Raw genomic sequence first — 13,170 nt, forward strand, 5'->3', positions numbered from 1 at the left:
GATTTCTTTCTTTCGATAAAGATACATGATGTCTATGTTTAATAGGCAGGGAGAGTTATAGAGTATAAACCATATGTAATGTTTACCCGATCGCCAGCCTTTCCTGACTGTGCCATGTGAATTGCCTGGTCGTTGTCTAAGTTTCGGATGCTTGGGTCTGCCCCATGGTCCAGGAGCAATTTGATAATTTCTTCCTGATTTTTGTCCTGATAAAGAGCAGCTGCCATGTGCAAAGCAGTGTTACCATGAGCCTAGCACAATGAAAAAAAAACAACAACACCTTACAGTCCATGGTTCAATTGTATCTTTCAGTTCCCCGCAAAAATATTTTCAGTTTTAAAAGGGTACAAAAAATGGAAAACTGTCAATTAGAGATGAAGAGGCCAGAAAATATTGGTTACCTTAGGGTATCTCCATTATCTGCTACTTATATATGCCTATTCTAAACACCACAGCTCAATAGACCTGCTACAAAGTTGGAGAAGCTTTGCTTCTAAGAGTTGGTGGCTTTTGATGCTTTAAGAATGGATACCTGGTTGTAGCAGTACCTCAGAGGCCAGCAAAAGACACCTGACTAGCAATGTGCCCAACGAGCCTGCAAATGTCTGCAGAACCATATTTTGTTAGGTGGCAGGGACCAGATTAGCTGTCAGCAAAAAGAGAAGGGCTTAGTCCATATAAAGTGCCTTGTAGAAGGAAGTTGAAGGGCTAAAGAAAAGTCACTTATCAAGAAACTAACTTTACATAGACAAAGTAAAATCTGGTGGCACGTGGATGCACTACACACAATTGTGCGATGGCATGTGTTAGCTCACGTAGGGCATCATAGCTGAAAATAATGGGCCTGATTCTCATTTGCACTAACACCGCTTTACACGGCTCTGACATGCACATTAAGGCCTCTGCCAGAAGAGTGTAAAAGGGCTTTAGTGTAAATGAGGATCAGGAACAATATTTAATGGATTAAATTTGTAGCTAAAATACATTGATTTCCTGGCCACTGGGCCTTTCCTGTTTCAAAAAAAGCAAGTCCCAGCCACCTTGCCTATTACTGCTAGAGCTCTTCCAAGTTCTGGATCACTGGGCAAGTGTCCTTAGTGGAACTTACTGCAAAACACTCAGATAACAAGTGATCCACCTGGAAAGTGTCCAGTTTTCGAAGGGTTACTGCTGTCCATGTATCTCTATGTAATATTATTAAGAATACATGCTAGGACTGTATATATAAGGGGGCTCAAGTACTGGGGCAGATGAAAGAAATCACACCTGTCATTGGCCCCATCTCTGGAAAGCATCCTATTCAGGACAGCATGTAAGCGTGTACTTAATTTTAAGCATGTGCTTAAGTCCCATGAAAAGCAATGGGATTTAAGAACATATTTAAGTGCTTTCCTGGGTCCTTCAACATAAGCATTCTTAAAAATGAAAAAAAAAAAAAAATGTAATTCCTCGCCAGGTCGGTAGGTGGCCTGAAACTGAGTTCTGTAACCGGAGAGGAACTCTGTCACTGTTATCTGACAGGACAGGACAAAACCTGTCACGCTGCACAGCCAGAAGAGTCAATAGGATTGGTGACAAAGGATTAATAAAAGAAATATAGAGGGCAAGGGACTAATTTATTAAAGATTCTATGATACTGATAATATATTTAACCAGCCCCATAACTTTTATTTTTCAAATCATCATGTATTCCTCACAGACGGTGCTCTGTTGAGCTTTGTATTATCATTTCACCTGCTGTGGTTCTAATTCATTTCCCTCTGTTCTATTTATTAATTGATGAAATAACAAACAATACTACTTAGCTCTTACACACTGATATGCAGTTGCAGTTATTTTATGAGCTCAGTTGGAAAGGGGATGACATTAAAAGGTACGGGACACAAATGATAACCAATTTTAGAAGGAGTGGTTAGTAATTTTTGTTCCACGTGCACCTCTGATGCAGAGGATACTCTAAAACACACCTCTAAATAGCAAACAAATATGAAATTCTTAAAAGCTTTTTTAGGGAAACAAGGTATTTTTACAAGTTCTGAATCAGCAAATCTGTTATGTCAACTTTACCATCCCATAAAACAAAATTATTGTTACTTAGCTATTTATATGGCTTTTCAAGAAAAAATGAAACATCTGTGTCTATATGTTGTATCTTTGACAACAGTCTTGAGGCAGAAACCCTGGTATCTTCAGAAACCAAGCATTAAGCTAGGCAAATAAGACTCTTAATCTTATAAAGCCTGAGCTAACTCTCATTAAAGCCTTTGCATTCGCTGTAATGGAAGTTGGATTAGGGACACTACAGGCTAAATGATGCCCAGTCCTGCCGGGGGGGAGGGATAGAGAACACAGGGAGCCGTCTCTCCTATTGCACAGGGGCATGATCTTATGGCTTAATGGAGCAAGCATTGCTATTCACTTCAATGCATGCAGGATCAGGCTTTTGGTGCACAAGAGACTGGTGACTTTAGTGCCAGCTGTGGCATTAGATTTCACACACAGGGTGGGCTGGCTGGGGAGAAGACAGGGTCATGCCCTCCAATACTCCCCACCTCTTTGCATTAGCCAGTGGAGCAGGGCTGCTATACAGAGCAACAACTCGCTGTACCTTGTAACAAGGTGCACCAGCAATTGCTGCCATGTGCTCTCCTCCAGCATTCCCAGAGGTATTATGCCCATCTCGCCAGCACGCCTACTGGGGAGTACTTCAGGCTGCAGCCTCGAGGCACAGTGGGCTCATAATCTCATCCTCCTCCAAACTGTGCTGTGGTTCAGTATTTGCTGCGTACTCGGCCCTGGGATGGAGTTCAGGGTCTCCAAGCCCCTCTGCACTTTCGAGAACTCCTCCAAGATTCCAGGGAAACTGTTAATGTTAATGACTTTGTATTGGGCAGATCACTGAATTTCCACACTGTAGCAGGTAAAGAGTCAGACCCATCGAGGCAGGAGATCATCGAAAGTGGCAGCTTTCAGTCAGATTTTACTCAATATCCCAATGAAGCTGGTATTTGCATACATAGGCATGATCTTGAATCATAGCCAGGATCCCAACAAGCAAAGCAAACAAGTTAAAAACTTGCCAGTGCACTTATTTCCTGATCCAAGACCCACTTTCTTGGCCTCTGACTCCCATCTATCTACCCACCTGTTCCCTCACCGCCCCATCCATCCATCCATCAATTTATATATATAAGGTTAAGACAGAGCCCATTAGAGTCAGTAGAAACATTCCCACTTCTTTCACTGAGCTTTGGATCTGGCCTCTGGCCTGTACTATCTGAGTATTCCCTTAAGAAGTCTTGCCCCGGATCTCACTTGCTAGTAAATATTGCAAGGATATTTCTTTTAGTAAACTGCTAAACATAAATGGGAGAAAGTCAGACAGGAATCTAATGGGACTCTCTAGACTCTCTCTTGGGTGCTTTAGAAAGAGCACAGCAGGCCTTGACTGCCCCATGGGCCAAGGCCAATGCAGTTGTGAAGAAATACGAGCAGACGCTGAACAGTGTGCAGAAACTTATGAAACTCTGTGAAAAGAAATTAGAGCAAAATGGGGGCCGGGTGCAGGCTCAAATTCTTCACATTCTTCAACTACAGGAAAGACAAGAGGACAACGATGTAATCTTTTTTTCTTGGAAATAATGGTTACAAGAGACACAGTAGAGCAGCTGAAGACTCCAGATGATCCTATCAATGTAGAAAGAGCCTAACAGGATTATTATCAGGAGACAGTGTCAGATACCAGAACCCCATGGACAAGTTATTGCCCGTACAATGGGTCCTAAGAGATAAAGGGAGAGAATGATGCAAAAAAGACCAGGGTGTTTCAAAAAATTAAGGGTAAGGAGAGAGACTATTCTTTACAGATCTTTGTCCCACCACAAAGAGCAAAAGGCACGTGCCATTCCCCGTCAAATAGAACTTTATAAGAAGAAACATGCAAGTGTCACTTGTGCATCCACAAAACTGAGCACCAGGGTTAACTGAACTGAATAACATCTTCTCTCCTGCTGAATCCAATGGAGAACGGTTAAGTAAACTAGACAAGGAGGATTCCTCAATAAGGCCATGTTGAAAAGTCAGAGGCTGACATGAGGGTAGGAAGCCACACTTCAGAGTACGTATGACAGTGAATTTCTGCTGTTGGATCTGTGTGTTTATAAGCCAGACCCTCAGCTGGGGAAAATGGAGCTACATAATATTTAATTGTACAGCTTTCTCTCAGTCTCTGTATCAAACCATGTTCATTTCTGGACATTAGATGAATAACTTTCTTTCCCCCTTCTTCACAGCTGATGACAGGTGCTGAAAAATGTACATCCAGTCTCAACAAATCTACCACTCGTGGTGATGGTTTGGTGTTAGGTGTTGTCCCAGATGTCACTCTGTGGCGAGAAATGTTGCAATGCTAAGTTCAGCTGGGCTGATAAATGTGCTGGCAGGGTGTGAAAAATAATAAATAAGAAGGTTTTGAAAAAAAAGGCTGAGGCAGCTTGAACAGATGGTGAGATTGCTGGCTGGAGCGTAGCTGCACTGAAGCCGAAAGAACAGCTCCCGTTTACATCCGCTGAGGGTCTGCCCATTATGTCTAGCTGCTAGGCAAGTCACGATGAGTAAAAACTCCAGAAAATATGTCAGGGGGACGGTCTCTACTAAAGCATAAATGTCATGAAGTTCGCTCACAATACCCATTGCCCAGGGCCCGGGTTAACTGGCTTAGGCTCGGGGAACTGGCACAACAGGGCTAAAAATAGCAGGTAGACGTTGGCACTTGGGCGGGAGCCCGGGCTCTGAGACCCTCCCACCTCGCCAGGTTTCGGAACCCAGATTCTAGCCCAAGTGGGAACATCTACGCTGCTATTTTTAGTTCTGTAGTGTGAACCTGAGACAACTGACCCAGGCTCTGACTCACTGCCGTGGGTGGTTTGGGTTTTTTGCAGTGTAGACATCCTCTTAGAGGCTTGGCAACAGAGCAAGCTGTACCAGGCTGATTTCCTTCTATTTCTCTTGAAATGCAACTTTGGGTCACGGCTTTCATTGGCCGCTGTATGTCACTTCTTTATCTCCCCTTAGCTCTCCTTATGGTTTCCAGGAACTGGAAATGTACAGTAAAATATTTACATTCTCCAAGCCCAAAGTTACAGCTAGTCATGGCGATGAACAACATCACTGATCTCCGACAAAATAGACACATGGTTCTGGGACCTGCTTCAAGGGTGTAAATAATTTGGAGCGGAAACGATTGTGCTGGTGGTCCTTGGAATGAGCCCTAAGCAGCAGAGCTGTTTCCAAGAGTCTGGCTCCATGCTGTGGATGGCACAGGCGATGGGGGAGAGACGCAGACTGAAACGCGCTGCATTTTATTGCTCACCCATGGTATCGCACTGGGAAGCGGAACAGCACAATGCATCATTTCAGGCCTCTTTGCTCAGCTTGCAAAATGACTCAATAATGATCTTCATCCTCACTGAGTAATCACTTTTCTTGTCCTTCCCCTTCCTTCCCAACCCCTTCTCTGCTTATCTCCCTCACTCCTTGTGTCAGCTGTTCACTGCTTAGCCAAAGATCCATGTTTGAATACTACTCCTTGCAATGCAGTATAGATTCGATGCTCCATGTAGAATGTAAGGCCCAGATTTTTAAAGGTATTTTGGCATTGCAGCACTTAGCCCTGCAATGCCTAAGAGATGTGGAAACCTAAATCTCATTTTCAAAGGGGAATTAGGCACTGAGAGCCTAAATCCCATTGACTGTCTATGGGATCTTGGCTCCTAAATGCCTAAATCCTTTTTGAAAATGAGATTTAGGCTCCTAAATATTTAGGCATTGCAACGCCTAGCCCCACAACACCTAAATACCTTTAAAAATTCGGGCCAAAGCTTCCTAGGGCAGGGATTGCCATTTTGTGACGTGTGTGTAGGGCATCTAGCACAATGGGGCAGTGATCCCCAATGCAAAACGTTCCTGAATACAATCCATGCAGCCAGTCCTCGATCCTCCTTTCAAATCCCTCTTTAAGGCTTACCTCTGCTGTGATGCCCACAAAAACCTGTCTGCTGTTTATACCTAAGAAGGTGACAAGCTATAATTGTCCCTCTTCCCTTCCTTCTCTTTCTACTTCCTCATTTCTCCTAACGCCCCTGTTCTTGCCACCCTACCTTACTCCCAATTTTAAAAAAATAAAATAAAAGATGCAACAAAACACATAGGTAACAAAGCAGTGGCATTTCCTCCCCACATTCCTCTGCTTGTATGTTCTATCCTCATCCCCATACCCGTCACCGGTTTGTATGTTCTAGCCTCATCCCCATACCATTCATCTGTTTTGTGTCTTCTAGGCCCGGACTCTGAAAGTACTGAGGAATATGCTTAACATTCAGCACATGGGTAAACACCCTTGACTTCAATGGAATTTAAGCATGTGCTTAAAATTAGACATGTGCTTCAATGCTTTTCTGACTAGGGCTGCTTTTCCTGAATCAGAGCCTTAGACTGTAAGCAGGGAGTATCGCTCATCTTTGTTGATACAGCTCCTAGTACAATGCGATTCCAAACCCAATCTGCGTATGTGAGTGTTACAACAGCAATACAAATTATGTTATTTTATTCGTGGTCAAAATGTAAAGCTCCATATTCTGTTTCTCACATTAGCTTCCTGCACGATGCCTTCTAGAAAATATTACCTGCAATACGTTTTATAAATGGAAACAGGATACACAGGTTCAAGGTAGCTTTGAAAAGTTGCACAGTTCATTGATTTTCCTGTTTTTAGTGTGGATAGTTTGCTATATTTGCATGCAAAAATCTTTTCCTCTGAAATCCAGTTGTTATATTGCATTTCCATTGAATACCCCATGTGTTGTGGTTCATTCAAATTATGCACCAGTGCCAGCCCTAACTCACCTTACTGTTGATAAAGTCCTCAGACATGAAAGTGTTTAGTTCCAAGAAGTATTTGAGCAGGGAGATGTTCCCATCCTGTACCGTGTAATGAACTACTGTCTTGTTGCTTTTAACATCCTGTTAAAAAAACAACAACAAAGCTTTTGCCAAAGAGCTTAGCATGTTATGTAAATTCGCTGGAGAAGACTAAAGGCTAGCTCCTCAACTGGGGTAAATCAGCAATGACTCCTGGAGAATTATGCTGATACAGGATTTGGTCCTGAACATGCAACAATAAAGTAATTGTAGAATAAATTATCTGAAAGCCCCTAAATGCTCATCCAGTATGCCACTGGCCAACATTTCATGATCATGTAGTTGAAAAAGGATGAGGCTCCTTATTTCACTTGGTAATATAGTGCCAACACATCTCTGCTCTAATCTCTGTGAAATGAATTTAGTACTGCCATCCCATTCAGCTTATATATACAAAATCACCTTCCCCGAAAGGGTCCTGTAAGAATTACCTCAGTTGCCCTGTAGTAAGCCTTGTGTACCATGGGAGGAGGAGATGAATGCAGAGAGGAAACTTGAGGGACCAGGGAATCTCTCTCTCAAATAATAAAAATGTTAATAATACCTATCTTTTATATATTAATTGAAATAGAGTTTATGTGAGGTTTAAGTGATGCAAAGACCTTGTGTTGGACCTTTGCACAGGAGTGAATTTTACTCTGCTTTGAGATTGTGAAAAGGAAGATGTTGTAGAAGTTTAATAAATAAAATAATAATAATAGAAGAAGAAGAATGCAGCCTTTTGCCATAGAATAATCTGGGTAGGAATACTCTAATTGTTTACTAAATACTGCACATGAAATAGCTGCATCACACACTGCATCACTCACTCTGAAATCCGTGATACCGACTTGATTGAAAAAGTCAATCTTACTGCAATTACATCTCAACTTCTTGGAGTCAGGGCATCTTACAACCATCTCAGTCTACCCCACTTTTATTGCTATTTTTTAAAGTTTTCAATGTGTGAACTAGAGTTTGTTGGCTCTGCAATAATTTTGTTCCAGAATTTTTTCACTGAAATTTTTCAGCCAGCTCTAGCAAGAACATAATGGAGAGAGTTTAACAACTAGAACTGACAGAAATGTTACATTCTAGAACTGGACTCCTGTTTTGGAGACATCTATCCGACTCCCAAGTGCTACTGCTATATTACAGTGTGTGACAGGGTGCATGTGCCCCGCACCGGTACTGCAAGGGTTAGCTCTACTCTCCGGGCCAAGGAGGCTCTGCCCCTGTGCCCCCGCTGGGCATGCTCCGGCTGGAGACTAGATATAAAAGGGAGCACCTTGGCTCATTCAGGGTGGACCGCTGAAGAGGGAGGACACATGTTGGAGCTCCAGCCTGGGAACTGTGGAAGCCCCAGACGGTGGAAGCCAGGGATGCTGAGACTCCGGAGGACACCCAAGAAGTGTCAGAGCTGCTGGGAGCGGCATTGACCGAAGAGCCCAGAGACCCCGGGGACGCTGCATCAGGAACAAGGTAGGAAGTAGCTCAGGGGGTCTAGTTATTGAGCTGTGTGTGGTCAGCGTGTTTCAGGTGGATTCCCCACTGGCGGGCATACTTGCTACTGACAGGGCCCTGAGCTGGGACCTGGTGGAGCAGGGAGGGCCTAGGTCCCTCACCCGGCCGCCACACTCCTGCTTCCCCCAGGTGACGGCCCTCTCTCCTAACTGGCAGTCAGGCCAAAGAGCCCTACTGAAGAGGGCCATTATACAGACTCTGGTCATTGGGTCACACAGTCCTGCTGACGGGGCATCCCTGTTCACTCTGGCTGCCAGGCCACACAGCCCTGAGAGAGGGCAACCATATGGACTTTTACCCCTAGGCCAAGCTATTCCAAGACAAGCAATGGTTGTATAGACTCAGCCACGGGACCATCATTACCCCCACCCTGTCCCAAGAAGAGACTGGGCGCACTTGCTCCATGACACAGTGTTATCAGTAATTCAGCCATAGAAAGCAACAAAGTTTGCTCCTTACTCGGCTGTGGATGGAGGCTCCCATCTGCACCAGAAGGTGGATACATGATAGCACCTCCTCACTCTGGTACTGAAGTTCTTTTTTCTCTTCCTCAGTTAGTGTAAGCTGACACTGCTGCTCTCGGAACAGGGAATTATGGGACAGAACAGCACAGTGAAGTGGGGTATGGCCTAAAAAAAAAAAAAAGGAAATAAGGTTAAAATGGTCTCAATAAAGTGTTGATTTAAATAAAGGGGAAAATAAATAAATAAGACAACTTTGGCCCCCTTTCACCGAGTGACAGTTATGACAAAAGAGGTTTCATGAGAGACACGGGTCTCACACATATAGTTTGAGGTGCCCCAAAGACACACAGGCCTCAAGGGAGAGGGAAATCACAGAATGGGTCCCTAACACAGATTTTAAATGCCAGTGGCACCGGGAGCCAAAGTGAATCTTTACATATTGAGAAGAGTTGGCTCCCTAAGTGGTTCTGGGAAAGCAGGTGGGTGAGGTAATGTCTTTTATTGGACCTACTTCTGTTGGCAAAAGTGACAAGCTTTCGAGTTCTACGGAACTCTTCTTCAGGTCTCTGCATAAGCTCGAAAGTTTGTCTCTCTCACTAACAGAAGCTGGCCCAATAAACGATATTACCTCACTCACCTGGTCTGCAGTGCACAGTATCCCAGCTGCAACAACACTGCAAACAACAATGTAAGTTGTTCGGTAAAGTCAGGGCTCCCTCTTTTGTCTGTTTCATCTATGTGCAGCATCTTCTCTGAAACCTAGATTGTGAGCTCTCAACTTGTATACAGCGCCTAGCACGCTGGGGCCTTGATCTGTGATTGGGGCCTTTTGGCATTACCGTTGTACAAAAATAAGTAAATAAATCATCATCATCATCGGTCATTTGCACTAGCTCTGAATCTTTGCCTTATTTTCAGCTCTTTTTCCAACACAGTTCCCTCTATTCTGAGAGAATTCCAGGAATATTTTTCAGAGTAACAGCCATGTTAGTCTGAATTCGCAAAAGGAAGAGGAGTACTTGTGGCACCTTATTTTTGTGTACAATTAACTCAAAGTGATGAATGGCAAATTGCTTGGGAATACATGAGACGTAATTAGAGACCCATAAACCTTAGAACCCATTATATTATATATTATACAGGACTTTGTTATCCATTATGGTCCCAGGTCAGGAAAATATCCCTATTCAGACAGGGGACATAAGCATGTGTTTAAGTACGATTGAATTCTATAGCTTAAGTGCTTTGCTGAAACAAAGCCTATGATGCCAACACTCTCCTTGATATTCTTGCACACCCAAAACTCATTGAATTCAAATATCTGAGCCCCAAATATCCATTATAATTATTATTTGCTGTGTTGTTGTAGCCATGTTGGTCCCAGGATCTTTGAGACACTAGGTGGGTGAGGTAATAGCTTTCATTTGACCAACCTCTGTTGTTGAGAGAGACAAGCTTTCAAGCTTACACAGAGCTTTTCTTCAGGTCAGAAGCATTTGAGCTTGTCTTTTTCTGACATGAAGAAGAGCTTTGTGTAAGCCCAAAAGCTTCTCTCTTTCACCAAGAGTGGTTGGTCCTGTAAAAATTTTACCTCGCCCACCTCATCTCTCCATTATAATTATTATTCATTGTTATAATGCCAACATAAAAATCTGCAAAACCAAAATGTGAAAGAGTTAAAACTCAAATTATCTTACCTTCAAAATCCTTCATTTCTAAATCGTGAGGGAAACCTAGTGACATAATAACCTAGAGTTGACAAAAGCACAGGAGAAATTAAATTCAGCAAAATGCTGTTTAAAGCAAAAACCAGTCAAAGCATTCATAAACATCTGTAATATTCCCAGAGTCAACTGATTGGCAAGAATTTCTGTTGATGCCAGAATACAGATGAATCCAATTATATGTTCATGCACTTAGCCTACGTATTGGAGATAGCAATTGTTTCAAACCTGTCAATTATTTTGTCCCAGCTGTAAAACTATGGGTGGTCCTTTATTTCATCTTGTCTGGAAATGTTTTCAGGTATTAAAGGTGGCAGGAGTAGGAGAAATAACAGTATTGTGCACTTTTTCTGTTTCTTTATGATGGATACAGAAGGCCATTTTTTATTTAATTTCTTTATTTATTTTGTGCAGGATAAGGGATTTTTTTTCTGCTTGTTTTTTAATTGGTAATATCAGGAATGTTAAATCTTACCTGTTTTTGCTGGATGTCTAGTTGGAGGATGCAGAATTGTGGATTGGGAGTTTTCTCAATCCTTAACCAAAGGGATATGGCAGGGGCTGAATCATTAACAAACAGATTTTTTCTTTTTGTCGCATACAGGGTGTTTGTTTTTAAAAATATGTTTAATTCAAATAACTTTAGAGAGTAATAATTCTAATAATAATCTGTACATCAGTAGCAACTAAAAGCTACAGGCAGAGATCAGGGGCCCTTTCATGCTTAGCGCTGTATGTACGCATAATGGGCTTAATCTTCAGGAAGAGAGATTTAGGTTAGATATTAGGAAAAGCTTTCTCACTATAAAGGTAGTTAAGCTCTGGAACAGGCTTCCAAGAGAGATTGGGGAATCCCCATCACTGGAGCTTTGAAAGAATAGGTTGGACAAACGCCTGTCTGGGATGGTTTAGGTTTACTTGGCCGTGCCGCAATGCAGGGCAGTGCTGACCAGCCCAGGTCCCTTGGAGCCTCATATTTCTATGATTCTATGATTATGGAAAGAAAGACCTTCCCCCAAAGGGCTTACAGTATAAAAGGTCACTACTGGGCATGACTGAGAGACCAGCCACGATCGCAAATCGGCTGGGTAAATGTCGTTTCCCCTCGGGTATTGATGATATCACAATCCTACTGGATCATAGAATTTACCAAGAAAAACAGAGGGAAACAATTGAATTTCTAATGTAAAAAACATGTAGAACACTTTTGCTCCCTTTAATAATAGCCAAGCCCTTGCAGACCTTCTTTATCCGTCATAAAGGAGCAAAGAAGGGCATCAACCCATTTCTCCCCTTTGCCGGTTACCTTGGCCATAACTTGAACTTTGGTCATTGATGTATTGACCCGTACTGCCCAAAGGAAAGCTGAACTGTCCTGTATATGAGAGATTCAGAGGCACTGGACTTTGATACTGAACATGCCTGCCAGAGCAAAAGACAGGGTAACTACTGTTTGGTTTCAAACTACTCACTCACTGGGCTGTGAATCCTATCCACAAAGCTGCACAAAGCCTATCTATGTGGGTATGGCTATATCAGAGTTCAAACTCAAGCTCAAGCATAACTCCCCTTCCATCAACACACAAATCGTGCTGACCCAGGGTCCCAGGACTCCATTGGGGTGGAGGGTCCGAGCCTCAGTCAAGCTGGGATCCTGTTGCTTTGCAGTTTAGACGCAGCCCCATGGGATTCATGCTCCAGGAGTCTACCAAAAGTATCCCACCCTCCCATGGGCTGCCCTTCTTTGTCCTCTGGACAGTTAAGTTTTGTGGACAGTCAAGGTTTCCCACACTGCACCACGAACTAAGGGCTAAAGCGACCACATTTTGGGAGTGCACTCGGAAGTCTGGGATATGGGTGATTGGATTTGGGTCTGCATAATGCAGTGTAGACACCGGAGACCCAGGTTGTGTTACTAAAGTCCCACTTAAGCCCTTAGAACAGGTCTGAATATTAATTCTGTTGAGTTCTATTTTAACAGCTATAAATTTTAGTCAGTGCATCTATGTCAATGATGGTCAAGTACTTCAGCCTACTTTCTTTAGCACACGCTGTACTGGGTTAACAAACAATATAAACTCAGGCCTTTTAACCCTCCCTGTAACGTGAACACGTTTATTTAGAGCTATCTTAGAAAAATATAAATAACAAGCTGTCTCCACACATTATCATTTACAGCATAACTTCATTTCCTAAAGCTCTGTTGACACTGGAAATGTTCATATTGTAAAATTTTCATGTGTAGCAATATGGCAGGCTGAAGCAAACATGCCTGCTTGTAATATCTGGGGCCGTATGCAAATGAAACTAGTAAAAGCCATTAAGAATTTCTATGGAAATGAGCATTGTTTGGATTTAATGCAGAGTGCAACATTTGAAAACATTCAGCTCTTTTTTTCCCAGATAGTGGTGATTTGAAGTGATGCTTCATACAGGCTCTTTATCTAAAATATTAGAAAGTATAACATTTTCCCTACTTTTGTTGAATAACCTAATTTCCC

The 13,170-nt window shown here is 42.7% G+C and overlaps 1 protein-coding gene across 3 annotated transcripts in view; it reads right to left on the reverse strand.

Moving 5' to 3' along the window:
• POU2AF1 (POU class 2 homeobox associating factor 1) overlaps window positions 1-13,170 on the reverse strand; it is a 63,996-nt gene that overhangs the window by 19,990 nt on the left and 30,836 nt on the right. The window contains exons 8-11 of one of the 3 annotated variants that reach the window (XM_043533885.1): window positions 10,643-10,694; window positions 8,941-9,110; window positions 6,904-7,020; window positions 87-251 (exon numbers count right to left, since the gene is read on the reverse strand). In XM_043533885.1, the coding sequence (XP_043389820.1) occupies window positions 87-251; window positions 6,904-7,020; window positions 8,941-9,110; window positions 10,643-10,694 (504 nt within the window). Of the gene's footprint in view, window positions 1-86; window positions 252-6,903; window positions 7,021-8,940; window positions 9,111-10,642; window positions 10,695-13,170 lie in introns of those variants that run through there. The other 2 variants (XM_043533886.1, XM_043533887.1) reach the window with 2 other exon arrangements.

Source organism: Chelonia mydas, chromosome 22 (assembly GCF_015237465.2).
Source record: "Chelonia mydas isolate rCheMyd1 chromosome 22, rCheMyd1.pri.v2, whole genome shotgun sequence".
NCBI classification, from domain to species: domain Eukaryota; kingdom Metazoa; phylum Chordata; order Testudines; family Cheloniidae; genus Chelonia; species Chelonia mydas.